The 27,703-nt window shown below is 34.0% G+C and overlaps 3 protein-coding genes across 8 annotated transcripts; 2 read left to right on the forward strand and 1 right to left on the reverse strand.

Annotated features, from left to right (window-relative positions):
• Nucleotides 1-3,402: 3,402 nt before the first annotated feature.
• LOC100264877 (uncharacterized) lies at nucleotides 3,403-9,503 on the forward strand. The gene is given in 5 exon segments (XM_003633589.4): nucleotides 3,403-3,568; nucleotides 5,265-5,463; nucleotides 6,857-6,956; nucleotides 8,982-9,175; nucleotides 9,178-9,503. Coding segments are annotated over 4 exon segments (537 nt in total). The 5' UTR covers nucleotides 3,403-3,568; nucleotides 5,265-5,283; the 3' UTR covers nucleotides 9,241-9,503.
• Nucleotides 9,504-11,417: 1,914 nt separating this feature from the next.
• On the forward strand, nucleotides 11,418-15,673 carry LOC100259692 (probable serine/threonine-protein kinase PBL7). Of its 3 annotated transcripts, none has more exons than XR_787441.3 (7): nucleotides 11,804-12,717; nucleotides 12,876-13,120; nucleotides 13,417-13,802; nucleotides 14,150-14,282; nucleotides 14,710-14,799; nucleotides 14,981-15,192; nucleotides 15,303-15,673. XR_787441.3 is itself a non-coding variant. In XM_002281005.5 (6 exons), the coding sequence occupies exons 1-6, from the start codon at nucleotides 12,411-12,413 to the stop codon at nucleotides 15,134-15,136; spliced, it is 1,317 nt and encodes a 438-aa protein (XP_002281041.1). In that variant the 5' UTR covers nucleotides 11,418-12,410; the 3' UTR covers nucleotides 15,137-15,673. The 3 variants fall into 3 exon arrangements, 1 of the variants encoding a protein (XP_002281041.1); XR_787440.3 differs by having other exon boundaries at nucleotides 15,306-15,673; XM_002281005.5 differs by having other exon boundaries at nucleotides 11,418-12,717; nucleotides 14,981-15,673.
• Nucleotides 14,842-26,618, reverse strand: LOC100244316 (DNA excision repair protein ERCC-1). 4 transcript variants are annotated; one of them, XR_009467582.1, is made up of 10 exons: nucleotides 26,311-26,618; nucleotides 26,089-26,188; nucleotides 23,819-23,922; nucleotides 23,599-23,698; nucleotides 23,392-23,468; nucleotides 23,107-23,206; nucleotides 22,854-22,925; nucleotides 22,696-22,764; nucleotides 17,168-18,429; nucleotides 14,842-15,580 (listed from the first exon to the last, which is right to left on the reverse strand). XR_009467582.1 is itself a non-coding variant. In XM_019225226.2 (9 exons), the coding sequence occupies exons 1-9, from the start codon at nucleotides 26,550-26,552 to the stop codon at nucleotides 15,539-15,541; spliced, it is 906 nt and encodes a 301-aa protein (XP_019080771.1). In that variant the 5' UTR covers nucleotides 26,553-26,618; the 3' UTR covers nucleotides 14,842-15,538. The 4 variants fall into 4 exon arrangements, 3 of the variants coding, with proteins under 3 accessions (XP_019080771.1, XP_059598479.1, XP_002281063.2); XM_019225226.2 differs by lacking the exon at nucleotides 17,168-18,429; XM_059742496.1 differs by lacking the exons at nucleotides 14,842-15,580; nucleotides 17,168-18,429 and adding an exon at nucleotides 18,558-19,234 and having other exon boundaries at nucleotides 23,819-23,919.
• Nucleotides 26,619-27,703: the final 1,085 nt, after the last annotated feature.

Consider the following 27,703-nt stretch of genomic DNA (forward strand, 5'->3'; position numbering starts at 1 on the left):
ATGTATTCATAATTTAATTAATATAAAAAGAAATAGAATGATACTTGTAAAAATGGTTTTTATTTTTACAGAGATTTATAATTTTTTTATTATTATTATTATGTGATTTTTTTTTAGTTTTAAAAAGTCATGAAAATTGATTAAAAGATATATATATATATATGTGAGAAATGGACTATCTTTTTGGGATTTTATAACTCCTACTTGAATTGAAAATCTCATTCAATTTATCATATACTTTGTTTGAAGAAAATATTAAAGAAAAAAATAGTAATTTATTTTTTATTTTTCAAACAAGTACTCAAAAATAAAAAAAATGTTTATATATTTTTATTTATTTAATTTTTACACGAAAAAAATTAAAATAAGTTAAACGAGTTAAAAAAACCCATAAAAATGATTTATTAAATTTAAATTTATTTTTTTATATTTTTTCATCTTTTATTTTTATTTTTTTACTTTTTTTTTCTTGACATTTTCCAAAACCTAGCCTATCATCCCACATGATTTTATTGTCTCATATGCTATTTTATTTGTGAAAAAAAAAATATCAACTTTAATAATTATTAGCTATTTTGGCTTTAAAAATGGATGAGAAAAAAATACAAAGGAGGGGGGTGTAAGTTAAGGGGAAGGAAGCATCCTCCTTCAATTGAGTTGTGAATCATCATCATCCACTAAAATGAAAATCATCTTGGATGTTTATGGGTCCCATTTAATATTCAATTTTTAAGAAAAAACCAATTTGAATAATTATTATAGTCTTAAAATTCTTGAAAATTTTTAAGATTATTATTATTATTATTGTTATTATTATTTTATATTTTTTGCCTTTCTTAATTTATAAGAAAAGGCAAAAAATTTCCCTCTAGTGGATGGGGAATCACAATCCACTCATATGATAATCACCCCAATTAAGGGTGAGGAAGAATCCCCTTCAATTGGGTTGTGAATTCTCTTTTGTTATGGATATCACTTGATATTTCTTGTTTAAAAAAAAAAAAAAAAAACCAATTTTAATAATTATTGGAATTGATTTTAGACCCTCATTACAACTAATATGCTTGTTAAAAGTGATTTTGAGATAATTTGATCCATTTTTTAAATAGTCTTGACAAGTAGATAGAGGTAGGCTTTTTTTTTTTTTAAATAATAATAATAAATTTTCAATATTTAGGGATTTTTATTTTTAATTATCTGTTATGCCTTCAAATATATGGGCTTATTTGGACATGTTTTCTTAAACGTGTTTTTAAATATTGTTTTCAATAAAAAATAGTTTTTAAAAATAAGTTTTAGAAAATATGGTCAATCATATCCATGTTTTTTTTTAAAAGAAAAAAAAGATCGGTGAAAACAATTCCTACTTATTTTCTAAAAATTGTTATCTATTTCACTTTATTTTTAAAAATTGCTTTTAGAGAATAACAACCAAATAGTATTAGAAAACTTTAAAAACAGTTTTCTGTTTTTTATTTTTTAAAATTTTTTTTTTTAAATCACATTATTACACTGAACTCTAAAGTTTTCACAAGTATTTTTATTTATTTTTTCATATTTTTTATTTCAATTGACTTCATGTAAATTTATTTATAGTAACAAAAGTTTTTATTTTAATTGTTTATTTTCAATTGGATGATTGGATGAAATATAAATCATTAAATCTCAACAGTCATTGTACACAATCAATTATTTAATTAACATTCAATATTATAAACCAATTAAAGATATGATAATATTACTTTCATTTATTATTACTTTAGATAATTGGGTATTGTTGGATTTTTTTTTTGTTTTTTTAAAAAAAAAATAAAAATTACTAGTAGCACCTTAGAGACTTATATTGAAAGGACAATTTTTATAAATTATTTTAAAAAAAGGAGCTAATAAAATAAATGAAATGAAAATAATTTCAATTTTAATGGTTATTAATTTATTTATTTTTATTGAAGGCTAGATTTGTACCCTTTGCCACTCTTTATAAAAAAAATTCTTTCCAATTAGTTGACCTTGTGTATCAATCGGTCAATTGTTTGATTAAACATAAAATATTTAAGATTGAAAAACTCTTTTTAAAGATATAACATGTGTAAAAAAACATGAGTTGTTATCCTTAAAAAATCAATTTCATTTTTTTTTAAAAAAATATTTTAAAAAAATGCAAAAAGTTGATCTCTATAGTTTTGAAATTTTTGCATCATTAGAAAACATTTTAAATCATGAGTAGTACTAAAATGTGGTTTTCATTTAGAAAACTTTATCATGGAAGTTATAAAATAATAAAGTTGATTTAGACACTTGGATGATTTTAAGTGTTTAAATAAAAATATAATGTACTATAATATAACACAACAATAATATTTAAAAGATATTGTAGAAAAGTTAACTTTAAATACCTATTTTTGAAATAGGGATGATAATGACGTTTTTTTGGTACTTATTACTAATGGGACGAGTTTAAAATTTAAATAAATGAGTTAGAGACAAGTGTGAAGCTTTTTTTAAAATTCAGGACGAGTTCGCATATTACATTGTCTCACCTCATCTTATCCCGATTTCATGTAAAATTAATTTAATTTAATTTAATTTTCTTATTTTTAATATATAATATTATTAATAATAAAAATACTTTTCAATAATATAAGTTATAAAAAATTATAATATTTTAATTATTTATAAAATATATTTATTTGAATGTAGTTAAAAAAATGAAAAAATTCTCAAAAAAAATAAAAATAAATAAATGGGCAAGGTAAGACAAATATGAGAAATTCACGTACCCGACCCACTTCGTCCCACCCATTCAATTTTTTTAATAAGATGAGAATTATTTTAAATATATAGGACAAGATTGAGATGAGGTTGACGCATCCCAAACCCAACCCTCCATCTATATCTTTATGATATCTGTCTAACTTGACATATTTTATTGACTTTCTCTTTGAAAATTATTTTTTATTAACATTCTTAAAAATTAAAATATCAAATTTATAATCAAAATCAAATTTACCAAACCTGATATAATAATTTTATTTTCTCATGAACCAAATCTGAGTTAGTACTTGAGTTTTATTTCAATTGAGGAGGATTTGATCTCACCCATATGTTTCAATTGCAAAAATTTTAAAAATTAAAATAGAATTATCGGAAATTTATTTTCTCAAGACAAAAAAACCTTTTTAAAAAGTGATATTTTACATGTTTTTAAAAGTAAATTACTAAATTCTTTTAATTTTGTGAAACATTTCTCTAAATCTTTAAAAATGTTTTTCTTAAATAACTTTCACAATTTATTTTTATTTTTATTTTTTATTTTTATGGCCAATTGCAACACTATCACACGTTAATATTATTATTATTATTATTATTTGTATTAATGTTGATTATTTGAATTTGATAACAAAGAGAAAAGCAAAAAAATATACGATTTGACTTCAATCTAAACCAAATTAATAGAACAAAATCACACTGAATCGTTGTTAAATTGGGTTGAAGTGAAGAACTTGAGTGGCAGTTGCCAATTGGTCTGCAGAACCCTTACACAGATTCTCTTTCAACCCACCATTAGGTAAGCCGGTCTTCATCTCCAACTCCTCCTCTTGGTTTGTTTATTGGAAACTTTTGTTTGGTTGCAGAGATAATTTTTTCTCGGAAAATGGTAAAAATGTTTTGCCCCCGCTTCCCATGTTGAAGCTAAATCGGGTTAAAAATTAACAAATAGATGTTTTTTCTTGGCAAAATTTGACCGTTGAAATAGGCTGTTTTGTTTTTGGATCAAGGCTGTTCCGCCGGTGATATCAGCCGGATAATTCACGCTGTTGGCAAAGTGGTTGTGTAGATTGGGTCGGGAGGACTTGTTCCTGGGAGGTGGTTGAGATGAGTACTGAGAAAGTGCCTGATTCTGGATTGGAACAGCTTGGTTCATCAAAATTTCATTAATTGGGGTGATTTTTGGAGGTGGGTTGAGTGAGGAGGTTGGGGAAATTGATAAAGTCTGTGAGATGCATTGTATTGTTTCAGGTTGTGGATGATGCCAAAGTGCCCTGAGAATTGGGGAAGAAGATGGGAAAATTTTGGTGGCTTATGATATTATGTTTCAGGGAAAACTGTTTTGTTTGCTTTGGGGTTGTTTGTTTTTACTTATGAAATTGAATATCCACTTACATTGGGCTGAAGCTTAGTGCTTGTTATTTTTGAGATTCTAAGAAATGTCAAAAAGCTTAGCAATTGAGCCCATAGATTTCCTGATACATTCTTAAAAAATATGTTTGTTTTCCTCTGTGGGATGGTTTTATCCAAATTTTATATATATGGCGGTCTTAGGAGAAAGATACATGATTTGAGATTATTGCTATTTATGCTTTTTGAAGGATTAATGTGTGATGTATAATTTTTTTTCCTTTATTTCCTGTTCTGTGCTTACCAACCTATGTATATATTAGCAAGGGAGAGTTAGTGTTGTAAAATTTGTTCCATGCTTTTGAAAAATTTGGGAATGGGAAAAGAAGACTTGTTTCTTGTTTGTAAGAACAGAAAAAAATGGGTGTGTTTCCAATTGCTACCTCATCTATGTATTTTAAATTGTGTATATATTCATGAGAGGAGTGTTAAATCCATTTTTTTTTAAAGATGTATTAGTCATTGATGCTAAGAAAGCAGGGATGCAAGTATTAGGACTTGTTTGTAATTATTTTTGAAAATAATTACGAAAAAAACAGTTTGTAAGAACAGTTTTGAAAAACTATTCTATGATGTTTTATAGAAAAGATGTTTGTTGAGAACTTGAAATGTTTTAAACTTGTTTTTAAATATGTTTTAAAAATAATTTTTATATGTAGTATTTTATATTTAATCATTCTCCATATTTGTATAATCATTTTATAAAACAACTCCTAGAAAATAAGTGAAAACAAGTAAAAAATGTTCTTTGAAAACATCATATTTTCTATTTTTAAGAACCGAAAACTGTTTTTTGTTTTTTGGTTGCCAAATGTTTGTTTTCCCATTTTTTTTTGTTTTGAAGAACAAAAGAACAAAAACTATTTTCGAAAACAGTTGCCAAACATGACTTTAGCGTTTGAAATTCAAATTTATTTATTTATTTATTTTTTTTGTCATTGGTTTATTGAATTACTTTCTCTGTAGTAATTTTTGTGGTTTCTGATATTGGTTCTTTTTGATCTATGTCATTCATCTCCTTTGTTAAATGTTTGATTCCTTAGATTTGCTTTATCTTATTAGACATCTGATGTTGCTTCTGATAGCCATAAGCATACACAATAAATGGGAGATACAGATGATTATATAAAGCCAGTGAGGACAGTTTTTGTGACTGTGGGAACCACTTGTTTTGATGCTCTTGTTAAAGCAGTAGACACTCATGAATTTAAAAGAGAGTTGTTTGCAAGAGGATATACCCACCTTCTCATTCAAATGGGCCGCGGATCCTACATCCCCACAAAGGTATTTTGGACTTTGGTTTCATTGCTCTTTCTTTTTTGTTTTATGATTCATTTGTTTCATTCTTATTAACTATAAAGTAATGATTCCAAATAGAGAAAAGGTAAAATTAAAAATTGTGGTGTGAAGTTGCTTGATTTTGGTGCTTTAAATGTGAACTCAATGAATTGTAATGTTAGGCATGTCTGAAAGGTTATTTCTGGTTTTAAGTTCGGCTAGTTGGTTAACGAAGATGTTTTAAAAATTGTAAAATAAACTGAGAAACTGACTTGTTTTAAAAAAGAAAAATAAACTGAGAAACTGACGTAGGAGAAGTATGTTTTTGGAGTTTTATGAAGAAATCATGCTAGGAATATTGACCTGGAGGTTATTAATGACTCCTATCATTAGAAAAGCTACCTAAGTAACCGCTTGGATATGCAAGAAATTGTCAAAGTACGAAATTTCATTATTATTTACAAACTCTAGGAGGATGGTATCCCTGTACCATGGGCATTATGTTTAGAACTCAAACTTGAAATTCGATAGATTCAGCAATGGTATTAAGTGATTACTGAACTTGTGCTTGGCAATGAAATTCAGAGCTTTGGCTAAATGATCTTGGAAATAACTTAAAGGCTACCGGCTGGGTGTAAGTTTTTCAAACTTTTTAGTTGGGCTTGTATGTTCTTGCTGTGCTTGTCTCGTAACTTGGGCTTTCAAACTTATTAGTTGTCTAAGGTCTTCTTTGACTACTATTTTCTTTGCATTTAATAATAATGATAATGATAGTGATAATAATGATAATGATAATAATGATGATAATGATAATAATAATAATAATGATAATAATAATAATAATGATAATGATAATAATGATCATCATAATGATGATAATAATAATAATAATAATAATAATAATAATAATAATAATAATAGCAATTAAAGAAAAAGAATGTGGCTCCTACCTTGTTTAACCTTAACCTTAAAGAGAAATGAAAAGGTTACCCCAAAAATTTTCGTTTTTCTTCTCTTGCAATTAAACAAGTGGATGTGGAGCCTAGAAGGAGCCAACTTAGCTTCTTTAACTTTTCTGAGATGTTGATTCTTTTGGTTGTTTGCATGTACCTTTGATTATCCAAGCTTTGTTTTGGTTTGAATAGAACCCTGATCATTTCAATGCCATGAGCTTTCAAACCTGTGGCCTCATCAATATGGTTGGTGAATGAGGTGATCTCTGATTGTTATGGAATATCTAGTCGTTGTTTGGCATTAAAAGATAGGAGTGACATTTATTTCAACTGATTGGTCCCAGTTAAAGCAAGATATTTATGACAGGAGAACTCAAGCATTTGTTTTGAAAGCTGCCCCCTCCCTTGCTAAAATCAATATTCTCACCAATTTCTTTACAATGCAGTCTACAGGAGAAGATGGGTCACTAGTTGTAGACTTTTTCACTTTTTCATCAAGCATTGCAGACAATCTGAGATCAGCATCTCTTGTGATCAGTCATGCTGGTAATACCCTTCTTTTGTGATCAGTCACAAAATCTGAGATTGGCATCTGTTGTATTTTTCTTTTCCTGTTGTTGGATAATATTGCTATTTGCTTTGTTATACTACTGCCATGTTTTGTTAGTGCTCAGCAATTAGATTATCTAAGCAATTAAGCTCCATTTGGACAATACTTTAACCAAACAACATGAATCCTGAATATGATGCTAACAATTATTGTACTAATCCACATGTCTGCCTTCCATTAACCATATTAGTTCAAGTAATGGGAACTCCCATATTTATCTAACACCCTTTGCTAGTATTAAAAAGAAAAACAGGAGTAGCATGTGGGAAAAGTGTGTTAATTGTTGCCCTGGAATTTGAAGTGGACTGTGGATATCCATATCCTATTATACATCTCATTTTGATTAAGGAAAAGAAACATAGTGCTTGCTTATGTTTTCTATATAATTCTTTGAAGAATTTGTTAGGTCAAATTTTTGGGCTAAAAGATCAACTATGCGGAACTAATTCAGCATGTGAACATGTTTTGCAAGAAACTGAAACTAGGATATAATCCTTTAGGGAACTCAAGGAGGTACATTTCCATGAGAATGCGTCCATCCTCTTTGAAAATGTTTTACATTGGAATGCATGGAAAAATTCATTCAACTCGTTCAACTCCCCGTCTTATAATCATAGTTGACCTTATTTTTTGGTAGATCTTCATCACTGAGCTCTGTTATTTGAACCTTTGAGTTAAATGAGAGCCACAGGGATGGCTTACGCTTAAGTCCATATTTCAGTTTATCAACCTTTCTATCCTTTAAAGAACTAATTGCCACATAAATATATGATTTTTCTAGTTCTTTCTTTACTTTATTCCTTTAATCCTTTCCATTTTTGTATTTATTAAAAATGAATCTGAACTTCTTTCACACAAAAGAAAATTTTATCATATTGGTTGTTTCAGCCTGCCATTGTTAAATTATAATTTGTTTTGATACTTGCTAAGTAGGCTCAAGCATTGTTGCATGATTCTCCAACATAAAGGGATCAGTTTGAGTCAACTCAACCAGTACATAAGATTAACAAACCCTTTCTTTTGCTTGAAAAACTGAATTTGTTACTATGATCTCTAGCAAGTTTTGTTGTCCCTGCATCTTAACTCCATCCCTTCTCAATCCCCTAAATTGTCCTGGTTCCTTGTAGCTCCTAGATCGTTAATTTTTTTCCACATCAATCATTGCCTGTAGTTGCTAATTGACTGCTCCATAGCAATTGATCCTGTCATGTCTGTCAGTTATGCATCATAACATTCTCTGAAAATTTCTTGGTACAGAGGTGGAAAAAATGGTTGAGTTAAACCCTTGAGGCCTGACTCAAGTGGTAAAGGAATGGGGAGGGTTTGTGGGAGGTTCTAGTTTCAAGTCCCAATGGGGCAAAACTTTATCTACCAAAAAAAATAAAAATAAAAATGGTTGAGTTTAAATCTTGAATAAATGGAGTCTGGTTCTTCACTCCTTCGAACCCCAAAACCCCTCAAATAGATGCCGGAGTCTGTCATGCTTCCATCATGAGATAAAATACATATTATATACTAGCCCTATGCAATTTGTAAATGCACCCTTTCAGCTCAAGCTTTCTCAATCACTATTTGCATTCTAGCTTTGTTGGCAAATTGTAATGCACTCCTGCAATAGGTTTCAGTTTTTAAAACCAGGGTAGGCAACAATCTACCGACCACCTTAAGCTGCTCAGGGTTATTAGAGTTATGTGATGGGGTGAGTAGCCAGCTAATGGGGTAGGTAGGAGTGGAAAACCAGACCACCCCCTACTTTTTCTTGTTTAATGAGAAAAAATAACAAGTTGATTCAAATTTTCTAAGCTTGATGTTCATTGAACTGGATGCTATAAGATAATATAACTGCTTCTATTAATTTGGATCAACTGTTCATGCAGCCAAAAATGGAGAAAAAGTAGGTGGAAGAACTTAATATTGAAAGATGGAAAGAGATTCCATAACTGGTTTTGATTGTCATGCAGGGTCTGGGAGCATATTTGAGACATTGCGTTTGAGAAAACCTTTGATTGTGGTGGTGAATGAGGATTTGATGGACAATCATCAGAGTGAGCTAGCAGAAGAACTAGCAGAGCGGAAGCATTTATTCTGTGCTCGCCCTCAAACACTCTACCAAACTATTGCAACTATGAACTTGGAATCTCTCCTTCCATATACCATCCAGGTGATGCTGCAGCAGTTGCTAAGCTTATAAACAGGTTTCTAGGTTTCCCAGATGATTAATGGACTGTGAGATCTGAGAGAGCATTGATTTAAAGCATTTGGACCTCAGAAATTTAAAAGATCCACCACAATTTACATAGCATTTTTGTACAAAAGATTGCTTATCATCATCTGTATAAACTCCTTACAAAGAAAGTGGCTGTTCAAAAAAATGGAAACCCTGGTGACCGGGGAAATGTAAGCATCAAAATTATTTCAGTACATTAAATCCTAATATTGGTTCCATGCTATCAATTGAAGTACTGAATCTCATTATTTTTCAATGTTGTACCTTCAAAGGTCCTGGAGATTGTAACAGTGCCAGTCAATCACCATGGCCTATCCAGTGTCCACTGTGGCCTTCATCTGGGATAAAAAGGAACAGTGCAGAACAAGAAAGTTACTGACTAGATGTGCTTGGGCATTGTTGTGGTCCAGGTTAAGCTTCATTATTCTCTTGTTCGAGCTGGTTTTCCAGATGGGCAAATTGTAAACTTATGTGACATTTGGGTTTTGCTCAGCTGTGTTCATGAATGATCCTAATTACTAGATTGTGGAATGTGTTTGTTATTGTGATTTGTGACCTACAATGCAGATAGTTGATAGTAGCTTCTGATGGTTGCCCATGACCTTTTTGATCCTGAAACAGAGCTGGTTTGTAGTTGGGTTGGAGCCTTGGTAACCAACCCAAAGTCGACATTATTGGGCCGGGTTCCTGAGCTCCAAGACCCAAATTTTCGCTTCGACCCAAAACCATACAAAAGTGGGCATTTAACATACACAGTCTCGGTATGTCTCATGCATGTGACTGAGAGGGGACTGGCACATGAGACTACAATGACTCTCCATTTGATCAGCTTTGACCTGGCCCTACAAGCATTGAATTCATATGTATGCCCAACTATCACCTATCTTCACAAAAAATGTAAACAGCTACGTGACTATTGTGACTTGCAGATGAAAAAACAGAGGCTTTGGAGGTGTAAGAGTCAAAGATAAGATGCAGCCCCAATCTCTCTCTATATACGGATGGTGATATTCTAACGTTTAGCTCTGAACCCATGTCTCTCATCTACACCAAAAAGGTAAAACTAGAAATTGATGACTGGTTGCATAATCATCAATGTTTGATAATTGTGCTCTGGTCATGTGGGGTGAGTTCATCATGGGTGTTGTTCCAACCCTGGCCCCTCAACTACAGTCATGCCTGTTTTGTTATGATACATGAATAAGGACTGAAGTTTCTTTTTTTTTTTTTGTTTTCCCTTTTAATCATGATAGGGTTTGAAATGTTTTCACAAAGGGGTTTGAGTTCTAGTATTGGATGCTTCTGTGGTTGCACTCCAAAGAAGGAAAATGCTTTATCTTCTTACCACCTTTTTGTATGATATCCTTCAAATGTATGGTTTTATTGTATGGGATATTATATATGGAACAATTGCCAGTATGTATTGATGTAGCCATACAATTGTCATTTTCCATCCAGTAGTGCCTAGAGCAAAAGTTACAAAAACAGCTATTTGCAGACCCAATAACATACACAAAAGAACATAAGTCCAGCTCACAGAGCACACTAGGGTATCCACCCAAACAATGGGGCCCCTAATCACTGAAATACTCAAAAACATTACTCAGGCATTTATCCATTCATAAAAATAAAGCAACATTTTTTCCAACCCAATGTGTAAATAAACTCAAACCTTCAACATAAATGCATGTTTGGTAATTGTTTTTTTAAATAATTTTCTGTTTTCTTGTTTTAAAAATGGTTTTTGTTATCCAGTATATAAAAAAAGAAAAAGAAAAATATATTTGATAATAAAAAATAAAAAATAATAAAAATATCATATTTTAAAACATCTTTTAGTTATTTTTAATTATTTTTTGAAGATTGTTTTAACAAATTATCATACAAAGATGAAAAATAATAAAAAAAATAAATCACTACTACATGTAAAAATTATTTCTAAAATATATTTAAGAATATAAAAAACGTTAAAAATATTTTAAATTCTCAAACAAACTTTTATTATACAAAATATTAGAGGATCGTTTTAAAAAATTATTCTTAATATATATATATATATATATATATTTCTTTTTTTCAGTTATTTTAAAAAATACCTTTCAAACAAACCCTAATAGTCTTAAATCCAACATATCATGGTTTGTGGGTAGTCCTACTTTTCCAGGAATTGCTAGACTCAAAACAAGTTGGGATTTGGAGTCTCTTCTTCTCCGAGTTTCCTGCACATTTGCCTTGAGAGTACCACACTAAGCAAAGAGAGTACTAGGATTCAAGACCCAGCTACAGCCTACAAGTCAAAGGATAGATTGGCAGGTAACATTAAGTCATTAACTAACCACCCCCAAGACAAGAATTATATATAGATGTGGATTTTCCTTTGAAATGGGGCAGGGCAAGGACATGTGATTTTGAGTTTTCATAACCACCAATTTTCAGTAGTCAAGACTTTTGGCAAGCGTAATCAATGAGGAGTGCTTTTCTGCTTTGTAATCACATGCTGTGTGATTTTTGTAAAGTGAGAGTATTTATGTAATCCAATAGTCTGAAAGTTTATCCCAAGAATCTGGTGAAAGAACCCTAACATTACTCTCCATACACATGGTTTCAAATGAGTGGCATGGTGATTGTATCACCCATGTGGGATCGCAGGTCTTGCCTCTTGATTCTGATTAGAGTAATACCAAGTCCCTTTCATGGGCCAAGCTGCAATTTCATGGGTGGTGCCATACCTGCTCATAACCACTTTCCCTAATCCCCATTTAAGGATTGGATGAGACAGTATTTTATCAGACTGCAGATTGATCTATCATATGATTATTATTTATGGATATGAAGTGGTGCAAAAGCTTCCAAGCAAGACAAAGACCATACCTTATATATTACAAAGGAAGGGACAGAAAGAAGTACAGGGAGAGAGAGAGAGAGAGAGAGAGAGAGAGAGAGGGAGGGAGAGGGAGAGATAGGGGAGACGGAGAGAAGCAGCATGACCTCCTAGAAAGGGAAACTCAGCTACCATAATACGTACACTGATTTTCATGTTTTCCAATCCCAATGGAAACACAAGCTCTCTATACATTTTAACATCTACCATCTCATCTCTGTCATTCACTTTATCTCTCTCTCTCTCTAGTAATTTCTTCTCTGTTCATTGCTCTTTGTGCTCATGGAAACCAACACCACTGCTACTCCTGCAAGTCCACCTGCAAACAACCATACCCATATTCACCATCACTCTCATTCACAACCGGATACCCATCACCATGGCATTCTCCCCTCCGATTCCATGCTTGTTATCATCATACCCACCATCTCAATTTTGCTCCTTGTTGCCATAATTGTAATTGTAATAATGCTCCGGCGACTCAAATCTGCAAAAAACAGAGGCAACAGCAAAAGCAATAGCAGCAGCAGCGGAAACCAGAATTGCAACTTCATTGCTCATACTGCTATAAACTTCAATTCTAGCCCAGGTAACAACTCAACACTCAAATCCTACATATGTCTAACCTCAATTTTAGTAGAAAATTAATGGGGTTTTCTACATTTTCCATCTTTTTCCCCCTGTTTGAATTCCCTGTATTTCTTTTTTATTTTTTTCTTTTTTTGTGGGCATTTGAGAACATGGCAGATGTGAAGAGTGGGTGTTTATATGGAGGAAGTTTGATCCGTACACCTGCAAGTAGATTTAAAGGAGTTCAAGTATTCACATACAAGGAGCTTGAAATGGCCACAGATAAGTTCAGTGAAGCCAATGTGATAGGGAATGGAGGGTTCGGAGTGGTGTACAGAGGAGTCCTTAGCGATGGGACTGTGGCAGCTATCAAGGTGCTGCGCAGGGATGGGAAGCAAGGGGAGCGTGCATTCAGGATGGAGGTGAGTGAGTTCATTTATTGCTTTTGTTTCTATTCTCTCTTATCTTACCCTCTTCCTTTCTTGTTTTCTGTTTCTTCTAAACAAAGTAGAGCTTGCATAATCAAAACTAGACAAGAAGTCTTCTTGTAATTGAGGGAGAGAGTTTCAATTTCAACACTCAAAGAAAATTAGGAGATAGTCAAAATAAGAGAATTTTATTGCTACAATTCTACTCTGTCGACTGCATTTGTTAATTCTATTCAACCTTGCACATGGGTGTACGAAGAAATGACATTAAGGGATTCATTTTTTTGTAGGTGGACCTACTGACCCGTTTACACTCTCTTTACTTGGTGGAGCTGCTTGGCTACTGTGCAGACCAACACTACAGGCTTCTGATATTTGAATACATGCCTAATGGTACATTGCAAAGCCAACTCCACCCCTCCCACAACCAACAGAGAGTGTTGGATTGGGGGACACGGTTGAGGGTGGCCCTTGATTGTGCTAGGGCCCTTGAGTTCCTCCATGAGCATGCAGTCCCCTCGATCATTCACCGTGATTTCAAGCCCAGCAACATTCTCCTAGATCAAAATTTCAGAGCCAAAGTCTCTGATTTTGGCTTGGCCAAGACAAGTTCTGACAAGATCAATAGTCAGATTCCGACTCGGGTAATTGGGACCACTGGATATCTAGCCCCCGAGTGAGTGATTCATCATTTGCCATGCACCTCTCTTTCAGTACCATACTGCATCTCACACAAACATGCACATGGGCAGGCTAGGTTTTCATTAGGCAGTCATTTTCGTCTTTAGAGGCTGTTTGGGGAACTCAAGAAATAATATCCAAAGATTTAACTATAGCAGTGGTGACATTTCCATTTTTACATCTCTTTCAATAGATGTTCTTACATTCTTATTATGAATTTCCAATCATCCCCTAAATTCTGAAGCATAGAACCTTGGAACTTTAGTTGAAGACAAAGCACTAGCTAGTTATATGGCTAATCATCTGGTGATCACCTAATCTTAAATTTTTTTGATAATGCAGGTATGCTTCATCAGGAAAGCTTACTACAAAATCAGATGTGTATAGCTATGGTGTGGTTCTTCTAGAGCTCTTAACGGGCCGTGTACCACTTGATACCAAGCGCCCCCCTGGAGAGGATGTCCTGGTCTCATGGGTTAGTATAAAAAACAAATGATACATACTTGTACGCTCAGCACTGTTTTTCCAAATCCGCATTAATGAGATTTACCCACCAATATGGTTGGGCGATCATATCCATCATTTGCAGTTACTATTCATTTTTTTTTGTACATAGCGATAGAGGATGAAAATATTGAGGAAGCAACATATTTCACAAAAAGGGTGATGCAATTTTTTTTTCTGAAGAAAAACACAGAGCATTGAGCATAAACTCTCTTTCACAATGAATCCTCTGATACTAGAACTAATAGATAATTTACTTCTATAATTCTGTTTTCTTGCTAAAAGTCACCATTTCTATTGAATCTGAATTAGCCTCTTGAATTCCTCTTCTACTCTGCAATGAGCGAGAGACATAAACTTCTAGAAGTGTTGTTTATTATATTGTATAAAATTTTCAGGCTCTTCCAAGGTTAACTAACAGGCAAAAACTAGTGGAAATGGTTGACCCAGCTCTACAAGGCCGCTACTCAAAGAAGGATCTAATTCAGGTCAGCTTCAGTTTTCACAATTGTCATTATTGACAATGAAGATTCAACTAACCGTTCTTTGTTTTTTTTGTAATGGTCTTATAGATAGCTGCTAATGCAGCTGTCATCATCAGCATTATTGTCATTATTGACAATTAACATTCAACTAACCCTCTTTTCTTTTGATGTACTGGTATTATAGATAGCCGCTATTGCAGCTGTGTGTGTGCAACATGAAGCAGATTACCGGCCCCTAATGACAGATGTTGTGCAGTCACTAATCCCTCTGGTTAAGAATCACTCTTCTGTTAGTTCCTCTTGTTCCTCCAGATTTCAGATGCTGAGCCCAAGGTATTAGGAGCTTCATGGAAGATGCAAAATCGATCTGTTCAAAATCCAAGCAACCCTTTCCAGGTTCATCCCACAGAGACTCACTGAAAATATTCAGCAATTTGTTATTAAAAAAAAAGAAAAAGATTCTATGGATTCTTTCAGACCCCATTCAATATTTTCATGTCTTTCAGCAGGGTTTATGTGATTGAGAGTCTTAGACAAGAGTCATAGTTGGCCAGCCTGATTTTTCAGCATCTTAAAAGTCCCACTGTGCATTTCATGTTAATACAGCTACGAGCTTTAGCAACAACCATTACCATTCACCAGAGCAAGTAACATGAGGAGAGAAGCAAAACTTATCAGAGAAGCCAGCATCAATACTCTGAATCAGAAGGCAGCTTGGGAACTTGGCTTGGTACATAAGATGTTATTGTCCTTTGTAAGCAACCATCTTGAACCATAGAATATCCTGTAAACCAATTTAGGTATGTTGTTAAAGATTAGTGAATCCATTACTAGATTCTTTGCTTGAGGTTCTGGAATGAAAGAGACGATTGCAGTCTCTGTGCATGTCTGTAATTGAACCCTTCCCAGAAAAAAACATGAAAGTGAATACTAAATTACTTCTTTTCAAGGGAATCTAAAAGGGATCAGATAATTTGCAATGAAACAGGCTCATTTCCAAATGATATAAGAACAAATAGCCTTAGTTCAACTATTATAAAAAACCCAAAGGAATCATTTTATTCAATGGGATTTCTGGAAGTACCTTAGGATAATGTGAAACAAGGGTTTCGTTGCTTGGAATTAAATTATGTTTCTTGTTCATTTTTTTTTTTTGTTTCCTGTTGATGGGAAACAGTTAGTCTAGAGATTATGGCACAATGAAAGGGACAGAAGTTCAACCAGAGGACAAAGAAAAGTATCTTGTTCAGAAACTCTGATAAAAATCCAACTCAAGAAGTATGCAAAACGAATGAAAAACCTCCAAGGGATGAGATTTAAGATGAGACAATTTTGGGACCTTAGCATGAACAAGTGAATGGCAGCATGATTGTCCTTTTGTTTTTAACCTGCTAGATAGAACAAAAATGGGAATCTCAACCCAAACCTGTTCACAAGAAGACGAAGGAGGTCAGAGCAATAATTCATCTAAAGGGTGCCTTTCTTCTAGAGGGCTGTCTGTCAGTCATTCAGATGAACATACAGTTGAGATGATAAAAGAAAAGACAGGAAAAAAGGACAGGATTTATGGACTTTGCAGAAAGGTTTTATATTTCTGTTTATCCAGAAATTTCAATCGTAGTTAAAACTGAAACAGCTTCAACATGGAATCTACCTTCAAATCTTCATCCTCACAATCAAATCTCGTTCAAATATTTGCAATATTGCATATTCTTATGACAAATGTAGGCTGTATTTCTTCCTGTGCAGGGTACTGTACTGTACTATGGCACTGTGAGAATCAGTAGATCATCTCCTCATCTACCGTGGGAAAGTTAAGAGAGTTATGACACTTCCTATTCTCTTTTTATTTGGTGAAAGACATGTTAATGGGTTGGAATGGGAGCTTTGTCGTCGGCAAAAGAGAAGAAAGGCTTGGAGAAAAACTCCTTTTTACCTTCTCTATAATCTTGAAGGAACACAACCGAAAAACCTTTGAAGGAGTCCAACGCACTAACTAATTTCTTAAGGACTCCCTTATATTTAATTCATATGTGCGGTGTCGTGGGAATCTTCTAGCTGATGGTCAAGCTGGTCCACTATCCTTGATAGACTCCATAGAGTGGTTCTGCTCTAAGTACTAGATTGGGGTTGTGGTTTTGGTTGTAGGTTGATTCCCTTTGTTTTCTCACATGCACACATCCAGTGTACTGTGTTTGTCACATTCGTGAACTTGTTGAGTGTAAGGACATACATGGCAGACAATTATGATGATTCATCTGAAAGAATATTTGCAGTATTGAAGCATATTCCAAACAATTCTAAATCAAAGTCCTAGCAAGCAGGAAAAATACGAAGCAATGATTTAATGATCCAGGGAATGAGTGTGAACTTTGAAAGTAGAACCAGGATTGGTGTTGCAACAGCTTGCAGCCTTAGTCATCTCCAACAGCCGTACTGCAGATAAACCCCCAAGCAAAGCATAAGATTTGCCCCAGATAGTCCCCTTGTCCTGCCCTTATGCCCTAGATTCTTCCATCTCTCTGATCATTTTTTTCCACATCAGACAGGCCTCCTGTGTTTTTTTCTTGGGATCTGTTTCCAGCAAGCCCTTCAACCCAGTTAATATATCTTCTCATGGTTCTGTCTTCTTCAACATCTTCTCCTTTCATGGACTCAGAATACCCGTTAGAAAGAACATGACTGCCACCATGGTTTTGATCATATTCTATTAATTTACATGAATCCTGTACAACACTACCCAGTTTAATCAGTATCTATCAATGAAATTTTTTCCACCTCTGACAAACTGTCCTGGTCAAGGAGATCCACAAAGCAGGTATAATAATCTGACTTGGTGCAATCCAGTGGGCATTGAACACAGAAGCAGACTAATGAAGAACCCTTCTCAATCCAACTCATAAGAAGAGAGGCACATTCAATCTATGATGATAAAAAAAGTTGTTCATTTTATCAACAACATAGTTGCCCTGCTGCATCAATGCACTTACATTTTGCATCACAATTGTGGAAATTATGGAACCAATCTTTATAGGTTTCTAGCGAATATGTATGAATCCCGTTTCGGTTGTCCAAAGCTTTCAAAATGAACAAGCAGAAAGAATGCTCAGAGCAAATATCATACATTTTGACAAGCTCTGAACATAAAGAATAGAGGTGAAGTAATTGGCAGTACTATGAAGTTTGTTCTACAATTATGGTACAAGGAAAAACTTGCCTATATCCACAGAAGAAATGAAAAACCACACCTAACAGTAAGGAAGAGAGAGATACGAAGTGAAACTTGGAGAAGCTGCAACTGAACCTCTGTATTGGGCTGTTGAGGGTCCTGCCTGGCCTTTTTCTGCGCTTTGAGTTTCAGGCCTCTCACTCTGGCTTTCTGCAATTTGAAAGGACTATTTTGTTCTCTGGCTAGTAACCCAATAAGGCAAGAACGCAAGAAACTAAATACCAAGGTTCTACCAACAGGTAGAAAAGCAAACTCAATTGGAAGCCAACGATTTTTAAGATAAGAGCAAAGAGATGTAATTTATGGATTAGAGTGACATGTGTTAAGCTTTTGATGATGCCTTGGACATGAGCTTGCTTCAATTCTTTCTTCAATTTGCATCAATGGAAATTGTGAGCATTGACCTGAATATGTTTACAGAAGCATTGTGATTGAATTATTCATGTGGAAGTGTTAAACGGAAAGACAAATTTTATACATTGGCCATTTTTTTTTAATCTTCACCACTCTTAACTTCAAGGGGTTTGACAAGTATGCAATAGTTCACATCTTTCATTCAGGATAGATCTGTAAGTAATACAAAACTATCTTATTTCAGGCAATTGAGGTTTACAAACTACACCTTTGGCATATGGTCAAATTTCTGATCCCCACAACAAATGGCAAGACAACAGATAAATATCTTTAGCTTAGAAAGCCACATGCTTTGAAGAAGAAAGCAAACTCTCTGACATGAACGGCACCTCATTTTGCTGTCCTAGCCACTGGGTGGCTATGCACTATGCTCTCTCTTCCAATGGCAATATATAAATGATCCTCAAGCATTTCCTCTCATCAGGGCCTTGGATTTGAGGAAGGTTTTGAAATATGTTTGTTTTAGCTTGCAGCCCCTTCATCAGATGGCTTATTTTCCGCTTTTGTTTCTGGGGCATGACCTTTTTCTTCATGCTTCTTCCCTTGTGGTCTATTGTTCCTTTTACCAATTTTCTCTGAGTACTGAGCAAAAGCAGCAGACAGGGCTGATTTAACGGTCAATTCAGGTTCTTTCTTTCTACGTTTACTTGCATCTTCCACATCATTTTCAACTTCAACAACTTCATTCACAGAGGAAGGTTCAGCATTGTTGTGAACAGGATTTTCTGGAACAGCAGGGCAGCTGGGAACTACTCGCTTGAATGGTTCATGAAATGTGTCATATAAACGTTTTACCTGATCCATTGAAAAGGACAAAGGAAACTGACTATTAGTATCAGAAGCATTGAATCATTTTCAAACATACAAAAGGACATCCTTCAGGCTTCCAGAATATTTGCAGCATTTTTCATCCTTGTGTTCCTCATACCCTAGGGACTCTGGTTTTGTTTGAATGGGAGTCCATGGTTGGCAGTCAGGCTTTCTTTATCAGTCTGTAAATGGTAAATAGATTTCCACCATTGGCAGTTATTTATTCAAGGATTGCCTGGGCAGTTCTGGAGATGCTTATAGAATATTTTGATAAAGGAATCCCGATTTTGATAGGTAATTCTAGCCAGGCACCCTTTGGCTACTAGATGGAGGCTTGCAAGGCTTTGTATCAAAGTGGACCTCACAGAACCTTGTGTGCTAGGCTCATGCTTGATGGTATTTATCAGAGGATAAAAGCAAAATATTAATTTGGTTTATTATGCTTTGGAAAAATTAGTAACCTGGAGGATTTTTCCTGGGATAAACCCATGGGAGACTTGTTAGAGGGATGAGGTGAAACCTCTGATAACAGTGACGATTTGCTTGATCCCCTTAGGCCCTGGCTTAACCACTCAGGTGGCAAGGATTGGGGTGGCAATGAGGAGGTCCCAAGTCTATCCCCTTATAGCCAAAGAAATACCTACTAAAAAGATGGCAAGGAATGCCCTAGCTTGGGCTATATGAAGGATGAGACAAAACCAGGTGGGGAGAGAGTTAACCTGATGAACCATGGTGAATAAGATTTGGGACTCATGGAGTGCTCCTTTGGTCTTTGGATTTTGTCTCAAAGTAAGTGTGGTACATATTTCATTAAGGATGCTAAGTACGGACCAAGAACTATTCTTGCAAGACAACCCTTTCCATTCTAAACCGAGAATACACACTTACCTCAGGTTCTATGGATTGAATTCTTAACTTGTTCTTGTTTCTCTCCTAAGGGATCTACACCTACAATCCCATCTCATCATGTGTTAATACTTCCCATGGTTAAGCCTTTTTTTACTCCCCAAGTCCTAACAGGATATAAGTGGACTGCTCAAAGCTTTCAGGAGTTAATTAAACGATGTAAGCCTGTAATTTTACAGCCATTATACCCCATGTTGCAGGGGACAAAGAGATTGGATTTCTGGTATTTGGGTTTTTCGATTCAATTTCCAAAAGTCAAGCCAGTGGGTTTCTCATAGGACTCCACCTCCTTTCATCTAGCTTGATTGATACAGAAATCATCATCCCAGCATTAATAATATTCATTCAATTGTTCAATGCCCCACCAACTGGTTTCTTACTACAGCTTATAACAATCCTAATAATCAAGTTTGAAGTCAAATTTGGTCTTCAGTGATGGCATCTAGTTATCCAGATAAACAGAAGCACCAAGTGGATTACTTCCTGCAGTCGAATTTATTTTGAGTTTCTCAAGGCCTCGATATACATAATCCAACATGAGGATAAATCCAGCCAATGGCAGACAAGGTTAGAAGGAGCTTTCATCAATTCCCAATCGCACTGCCAATTCCTTGAGGCGGTTGTAATATGCAGCGACACCGTTGGAGGCAATGTTACTAATGAATATGAAAGAATCATAAAGATGCCTTGTTTCTCTTGTTCCCCTTCATTAACTAATAAGGAAAGGCACAGTGCAAAATTGAGATAGATCACTATCTACAATCATATACCTCCATTTTCAATTTTAAAATCTTTTTCTTCTCCCAATTCTCTGTGAAACAGTCAGGAGACAGCCTATCATTGATTAGAGATGACCATAAATAAAGAATTTCTTTTTGCATTTTTCTATTTTATATAAAATTATACTTCAACTCCTATGCACTAATTCCAATCATTTTCCCTTTCTTGTCAATAATCACACATCCTAAAACCAGTTTTCATCCTGTTCACTTTCAAGCTTGCTGGCTTTTGAAGGACACTTACATTAGTCTGGCTCATAGTGCTTGACTTAAGCTTGGCCCTCCCTCTTTAAAGCCTTAACCAACACCATTGAAGTGGACAATACCCGTGTTCTTATGAACACAGATATTTTGTTGTACACTTGTGTGTTCTACCCGCACGTTTGTGTTCTTAATCCGTGTTATGTTCACTACGGCATGGAACGAAAGTTGTGTCCTAACAAACAGGGACCAAGACGCGTTGCTTTGAACACGGCCTATGATTCGTATTATAGAGAACATGAACCAATGTCCGTGTTCACAAGAACACAAACCAAAGTCCATGTTCACAATAACACAAACCAAAGTCCGTGTTCACAAGAACACAGGAAGAAAATTATCTCCATGTAAATTCAATTACAATGATTCAAAGAATATTTTCTATTGTAAATTGTTTAGATCTTGACTACTGAGAAATTGACATGTGTATTCACTAAAGGTATAAAAACTGAGAAAAATTTTAGAAGAGGTTAGACAAAAATTAGTGTAACAACAACCATCTTAGGCAAATCAGAATTAAATCTATCCAAATTCTGTAAGATACCCAGAAACAAGAGGCTTCTGTAAATTCAGATTACTGCAGCTTTGGAGCTTGACCTAATTAGACAATATAAAATCATTCTTAAACAAGATGAGATATCTTTGGTTCAAGAATCTTGAACCAAGTGGTTAAATTTTGGTGATAGAAAAACAAGTTCTTTTTCTCCTGTCTCCACTACAGTGAGAGGTCAAAAGAACATATCATTGCTCTAAAAGATTTGAATCAGAGTTGGTGTTCTGACCAACAACTCCTAAAGAATAAAGCTGTCAGTCATCTTCAGGAATTTTGTACAGAAGACAGTTATTAGCTTGTCTGGCCTCCTCTTCACAATACTACAAATTTAGGCAAGAACTTATCTGCTCTGTTAAACATATAGCATATAGCCTCTGGACCTGTTTCAGATGATGTTTTGGGCTGAAGTCAATATGGATGGATTGCTCTAGGGAAGCCTAGAAGCTGCTGGTGCTGGTGTGTCAGATTTGATATGAGCATGGGTTGAGCTTTGGTCTTTGCTTCAGTGAGAGTAACTGCCCTAATGTGACAATTGTCATGGACATTATACAGAGAAGGGCTTACCCTCACTTGGAAGGAAGGCCGGAGAAGAGTCACTGAGCAGCAAATGGCCAGGTAGTTGTATGAATTATTCTCTCAGTACAAAGAGAGGCCTAATGGATCCTCTATTGAAGTTTACAGGGCTCTTCTCCAGAAAGGGTTTGTTCACATCCCTCTTGAGCTGAATGTTTGGCCAATTTAGCTCCTGATGTTTGGCTAATAGGTATGCCAAATTGAGAGGTGTTAATTTCACTAGATGATTTTGACTTTTTGTTTTATCTGTTTTTTACCCTAGTATTAAAAAATAACAATAAAAAGGACACAAACAAACAAAAAAAGAAAAGAAAACAAGAAGGGTAAAAAAACAAGAAGCTAAATGGACTATATGAAAGAAAACAATGGAAAAATACCTTGCGCTCCCCTATACCAGGGCAACGAGCTAGATCTTCCATCGATGCATCCATGATATGAGAAAGAGACTGCAATAAGATGACAAACAACTCTAGAAGAGATGCTAAGAATACTATGCCATCAATTATGAACATAAAGGAGTAAATAGTAGGCATACCCCAAATGTGGAACCAAGGGTAACTACATCAGTCTTGTTAACATGTCGAACTGTTGTTAGAGCATGAGTTAGCTACAACAAAGGGAAGCTCAATAAGGTCTACGCAATGTTGAAAAATGCATTTTGTGTCAAATTTATGATATATCATATCATTAAGTACATGGTATGATTGTAAAACTTCTTAAGAAATAAACTTAAATCTTTTCCATAAAAATATATACATGATAATCAAAGACTTCAACATTATAAATACCCGTGATAAATAGTCTGTATCTGTTTGTCCTTGAATAATGTCTGCAGACTTGTTTTCGTAGACTTTAATTGTCTCCAAGTACCGCCCACATTCTTCCAAGCTAGAACAAAAGATAAAATAAGAGGGTTAATGAAAATGAAATTAAGTTCTCTTACTTAAAATGATCTTCAAAAGGAAAAAAGACATATCAGACAAGGCCAAATGCATTTAAGAAAGAAATGTGCCATCTCAATGAATAAAGTAAAAATGCCTCATTTCAATAAAAAGCAATGAAGGTTAATGTACCTCCAAGCACACAAAAGGGTGCAATCATGAAGTAGAGCTGTTCTAGTGACTTCAAGTAAAGGTTTAATAACATCCTCCTGGAACAAATGACAACAATGAGAAATCACATCCTTAAGATCACATGGAAAGCATAACTGGCACACATAATTGTCAATGCGGTTTCAATTCCCTGCATAAACCAATCAAAATATTAAACAAGTGGCTTACCACATCAACATGGCATAAAACAACACGAAGCTTGAAGTTCTTCTGCAATTCTCTTATACGATAGTATAGGTAGTCAGGATGAAGCAGATGATACCGAAGACTGCATCAAATAGTTGGCTTAACACCGATGATGTATAAGAGAGAATTTCATAATTTATGTCTAAATTAGCATAAGTTATATGTATCAGATCCAGAGACCAGAAGTAACTTTACAACCAACCTTAGATAGAGTGCACAGGAGTTCTGCCCAAGCAGGTAGTCACAAACAATATCTGCAAAATCCCACCTCACATTCCTGATGTGTTTGAGCAAGGGATTTCCCTTCTACACACGAAGAAAGGAAATTAATGTCAAGGCTAATAGGGCAGGTAATATTGGAAGAAAATCTCAAGAAGTACCCTAGAAAGGCCAGCATATCATACACAAAACTCCAAAAAAAATTAACTACTCTCCAACTAAGGTGGGGGTAAATCTGGTGAGAATGGAATAAAGAACTAAACTATGAATGTATACATAGATAAACTACAACCTTGAAGTTTTAAGTATAGTTGATGATGAAAAAGGAGCCTATATAAGCTAAAACAGAAAATTAAATTTAGATTTTTAATAGTCAAATAACCATTTTCACTTTTGAAGTTGTATGAAAAAGAACACTAAGAGCGGCTACTCTTCTCTATAGTCTTATCTTAAGATATTCTGAAAAAAGAGGAACTAAATTTTATTAAATAATGGCTAGAAAACCTTCAACTTTACAATTTATAAAAACCCTTAAATAGAAATATAGGATTACAAATCAGTCATGAGTAAAAGCATAAGTCTTAAATCTTTTAATGGGATGGATGGGATACTTTTCCATTCATAATAAGAAGTAGATTTTTGGGGTATTAAGAAATAGAGGGGTAAAAACTCCTTGTATACGTCCTATGTACTATGGTGTACTTTTTCCTATTATTAATTTATACATACCTATCTTTACCATCAAAAAAAAAAAAAAAAAAGGGGAAAAAATGGATATGAAAAATAAAAGGCAATTATGATCTTCGTAAACTGACCACTGAGGAAGTGGAAGAGGTTTGGTTATAAACTCAAGATATGCCTATTAATCAACCTCACTGTGATAATAATTGATAGTATTAACTAAAATTAACAAATACATTCATTCAATTTTTTATTTCCAAAGCACCGAAAACTCAACTTCCCTTTTCTTATTATGCTTTTTCGGCATATTTTGAATGGCTTGATCCTTTAGGCAAGGAGAAAGTTTTTTTTTTTTCTTTTGGGATAGGCTTAGGCAAGGAGAAAGCTACTACACATAGTTCAAAAATGCACAAGGTTAATTTAAGGCACAACTCAAGGTCAACACCTAAGCAAACTGTCAGGTGCCTGAGCCCATGGCATAGTGGCACATATGCTGTGTTATGTGCAATTTTATAAAATATTGTGCATTTGGACATGCAAACATTTGTCATATGCCCATCTGTCACCAAATGTAATCCAAAATTCAAATCCAAGCTTGAAAGAAAATCAAGATTTGAAGCAGTGAAAAGAAGCATATGAAAATTAAAACATAGTTAAATTTTTAAGAATAAAAATGACTATGTTTAAATGTTTAGGAGCTGAGAAACTTAGAAACATGAGTAAAATATAAGCACTTTTTAGGCACTAACATTTTCCAATTCAATGTCAAAAGTATAACATTTTTGCTTCAACCTCTCAAAAGAATCAGTTAAAAAAAAAAAAAAAAAGAACCGACAAAAATAAGGCCAAACCATCATCTTAGCCATGAGCTTAACAAAAGGGGACAGAAATGCTCTTGCCTTGGCAGGTGAAGCACCATAGATAGGGAGCCACTGTGCCTTGGGCTCAGGCATGCCCTTAACAACCATGCTTCCACAATGATAAAATCATAGGCAAGGGTGCATTTGCGTATCCCTCCAAAATTGAATTATTGTATTACAAGTGCTGGTATGTTAATAATTCCGTGTGTAAAACCCATTGTCACAAAAGAAGCCATTGCACTAAAAAAATGGCCGCCATCATTGCAGCCACCTTAATGGCAAGTGACAATAAAAAATTGGAATAGTCAGGGCCCGCTTACACCCAGGAAAGAAAATGATCTTTTCAGAAATGCTATCATTTTCAATAAATAAATAATAAATAATAAATAATAAAAATAATAAATCATGCTCATATTAGGGATCATTTTCAATTTTTGAATACCTGCATTTTTTTAAATTGCTAAAAACAATATTTTCACATTTTCCATTTTGCTTTTGCTTCTTTTTTTTTTTTTTTTTTTTTTTTAAATTTTTAATTTTTATGTTATCCAAAATAGAAAAGAGTTCTCATTTTCTCCACCAAACTTTCCCATCCATACTCCGGACTTCAGATTTCTAGATTCAGATCCCATTTAACACCTGATGAAACCATTTAATAACCTACAAACTAACAAAATATATCATGAAAAAAAAATTGCAGAACCAAACTCACCTGCCTATGGCTCACAAGAATTGCATTGCGACTCTGAGCAGACCTCGACAACGAAGGCGAAGAAGAAGACGAAGAAGGAGCCTCCAATTGCTCAACTTGCCTGAGACAAACAAAGGCACCATTCAAATTTCAAAACATAATCAAAATTTCCAAAACCCTAATTTCCCTATAAAAAAAAAAATACACAATTGCAAAAACCCTAGAAGCCGATGGAATGGAGACCTGGAAGAGGGAGGGGGTGGAGGAGGAGGAGTAGCAGGAGGAGGAGGAGTGTAGGATTGGGAGGATTTGACGAAGGAGAAGGCCTGAGAGAAAGAAGGGGAAGGAGTGAAGAGAGACGAGGTGGTTTTGGATTGAGAGCTCTCCAGAACTTCTTGGTATGAAGGTATCTTTATTACTATCGAGCTTTTGTTCTTCTTCTCGTCATCTCTTTCTCTCTGCTTTTCTTCTTCTTCTTTGTTCATATTTTTGCCTTCAGAGTGAGACCTCAGATTTGGTGGCCCGTGCTCTACAGTTTTAAGTTCAGGGTGTTTACGTCATGGGCCTTATGGCAAGTTCAATTTTTTAAGATTAAATTAAAGATTGGAAAATGAAAAAATAGAAATAAAAATAATTTTTTTTAGAGGTAACTAAAAGTAGGATCCACCGATTTTCGTGAATTTTGATAGAATATAATTGTGTTTGAGTGAAATTAGAAAATTTAACAAATTGTTTTTCAGTGTAAATTGACTTATTTAATAATTGAATTAATTAATATGATTATAATTATAATATTTTTAAGCTATATCTAATTTGAAGTGGATATCAAAATGAGGTTTAGGAACATCAATATGAATCTACCTCATAATTTATCCGTATTATCGAGAACACGATCACGTGGCTATGTTATCGAGAACGCGGACGCACAATCTCGATGAATATTCTTCTATTATAAACAATTACCAACTCAAACAATCAAAAGACGACATGTAGAGCCACATTGAAAGATAAAAGGCTGAAAAATGTTTTAAAGAAATCAAGTACAAACTAAGTCTAAACACGTGACTTATTTAAAATTTGATTTTAAACAAATAAATCGGATTAGTCATAATGACATAAATAAAGCCGAACTTCATTTGATTATTAAATAAGATCTAATTATTAAACATTTTTTTTTATAAAATATTAATTGTTTGCTATTTAGAACATATTTGAATTTATGTTTTTAATCTGATTATTATTGATTTCATAATTTATTGATTTATTTAATCAAATGTTTTAGTTTTAATACGATATGAACACGACTCACCAATACGAATTATCAATCCTAATTAAAATAAAAATGATATGAAAATTATTTATAAGTTTTGATAATAATAGACAGATCACCCATGTAACTAAACAACTGATCTTATCATCTCTTAGGTTCATGCATAAGAATCTTTGTTGAGTCAAATTGTCATGAATTTCATAAATGTTCTTATAAACCTAGATGGGCTCTATGTCGAAGATTACTGTCATAAAACTTCCTATAAATTTTAAAAATTATGCTGAGTAAGAATGGAGGTTTATAATATTCACCCAAGTATCTTCATAGACCATAAATAGAGTTTGGACAAAATTTAATAGTCTTATG

Source organism: Vitis vinifera, chromosome 14 (genome assembly GCF_030704535.1).
Source record: "Vitis vinifera cultivar Pinot Noir 40024 chromosome 14, ASM3070453v1".
NCBI classification, from domain to species: domain Eukaryota; kingdom Viridiplantae; phylum Streptophyta; class Magnoliopsida; order Vitales; family Vitaceae; genus Vitis; species Vitis vinifera.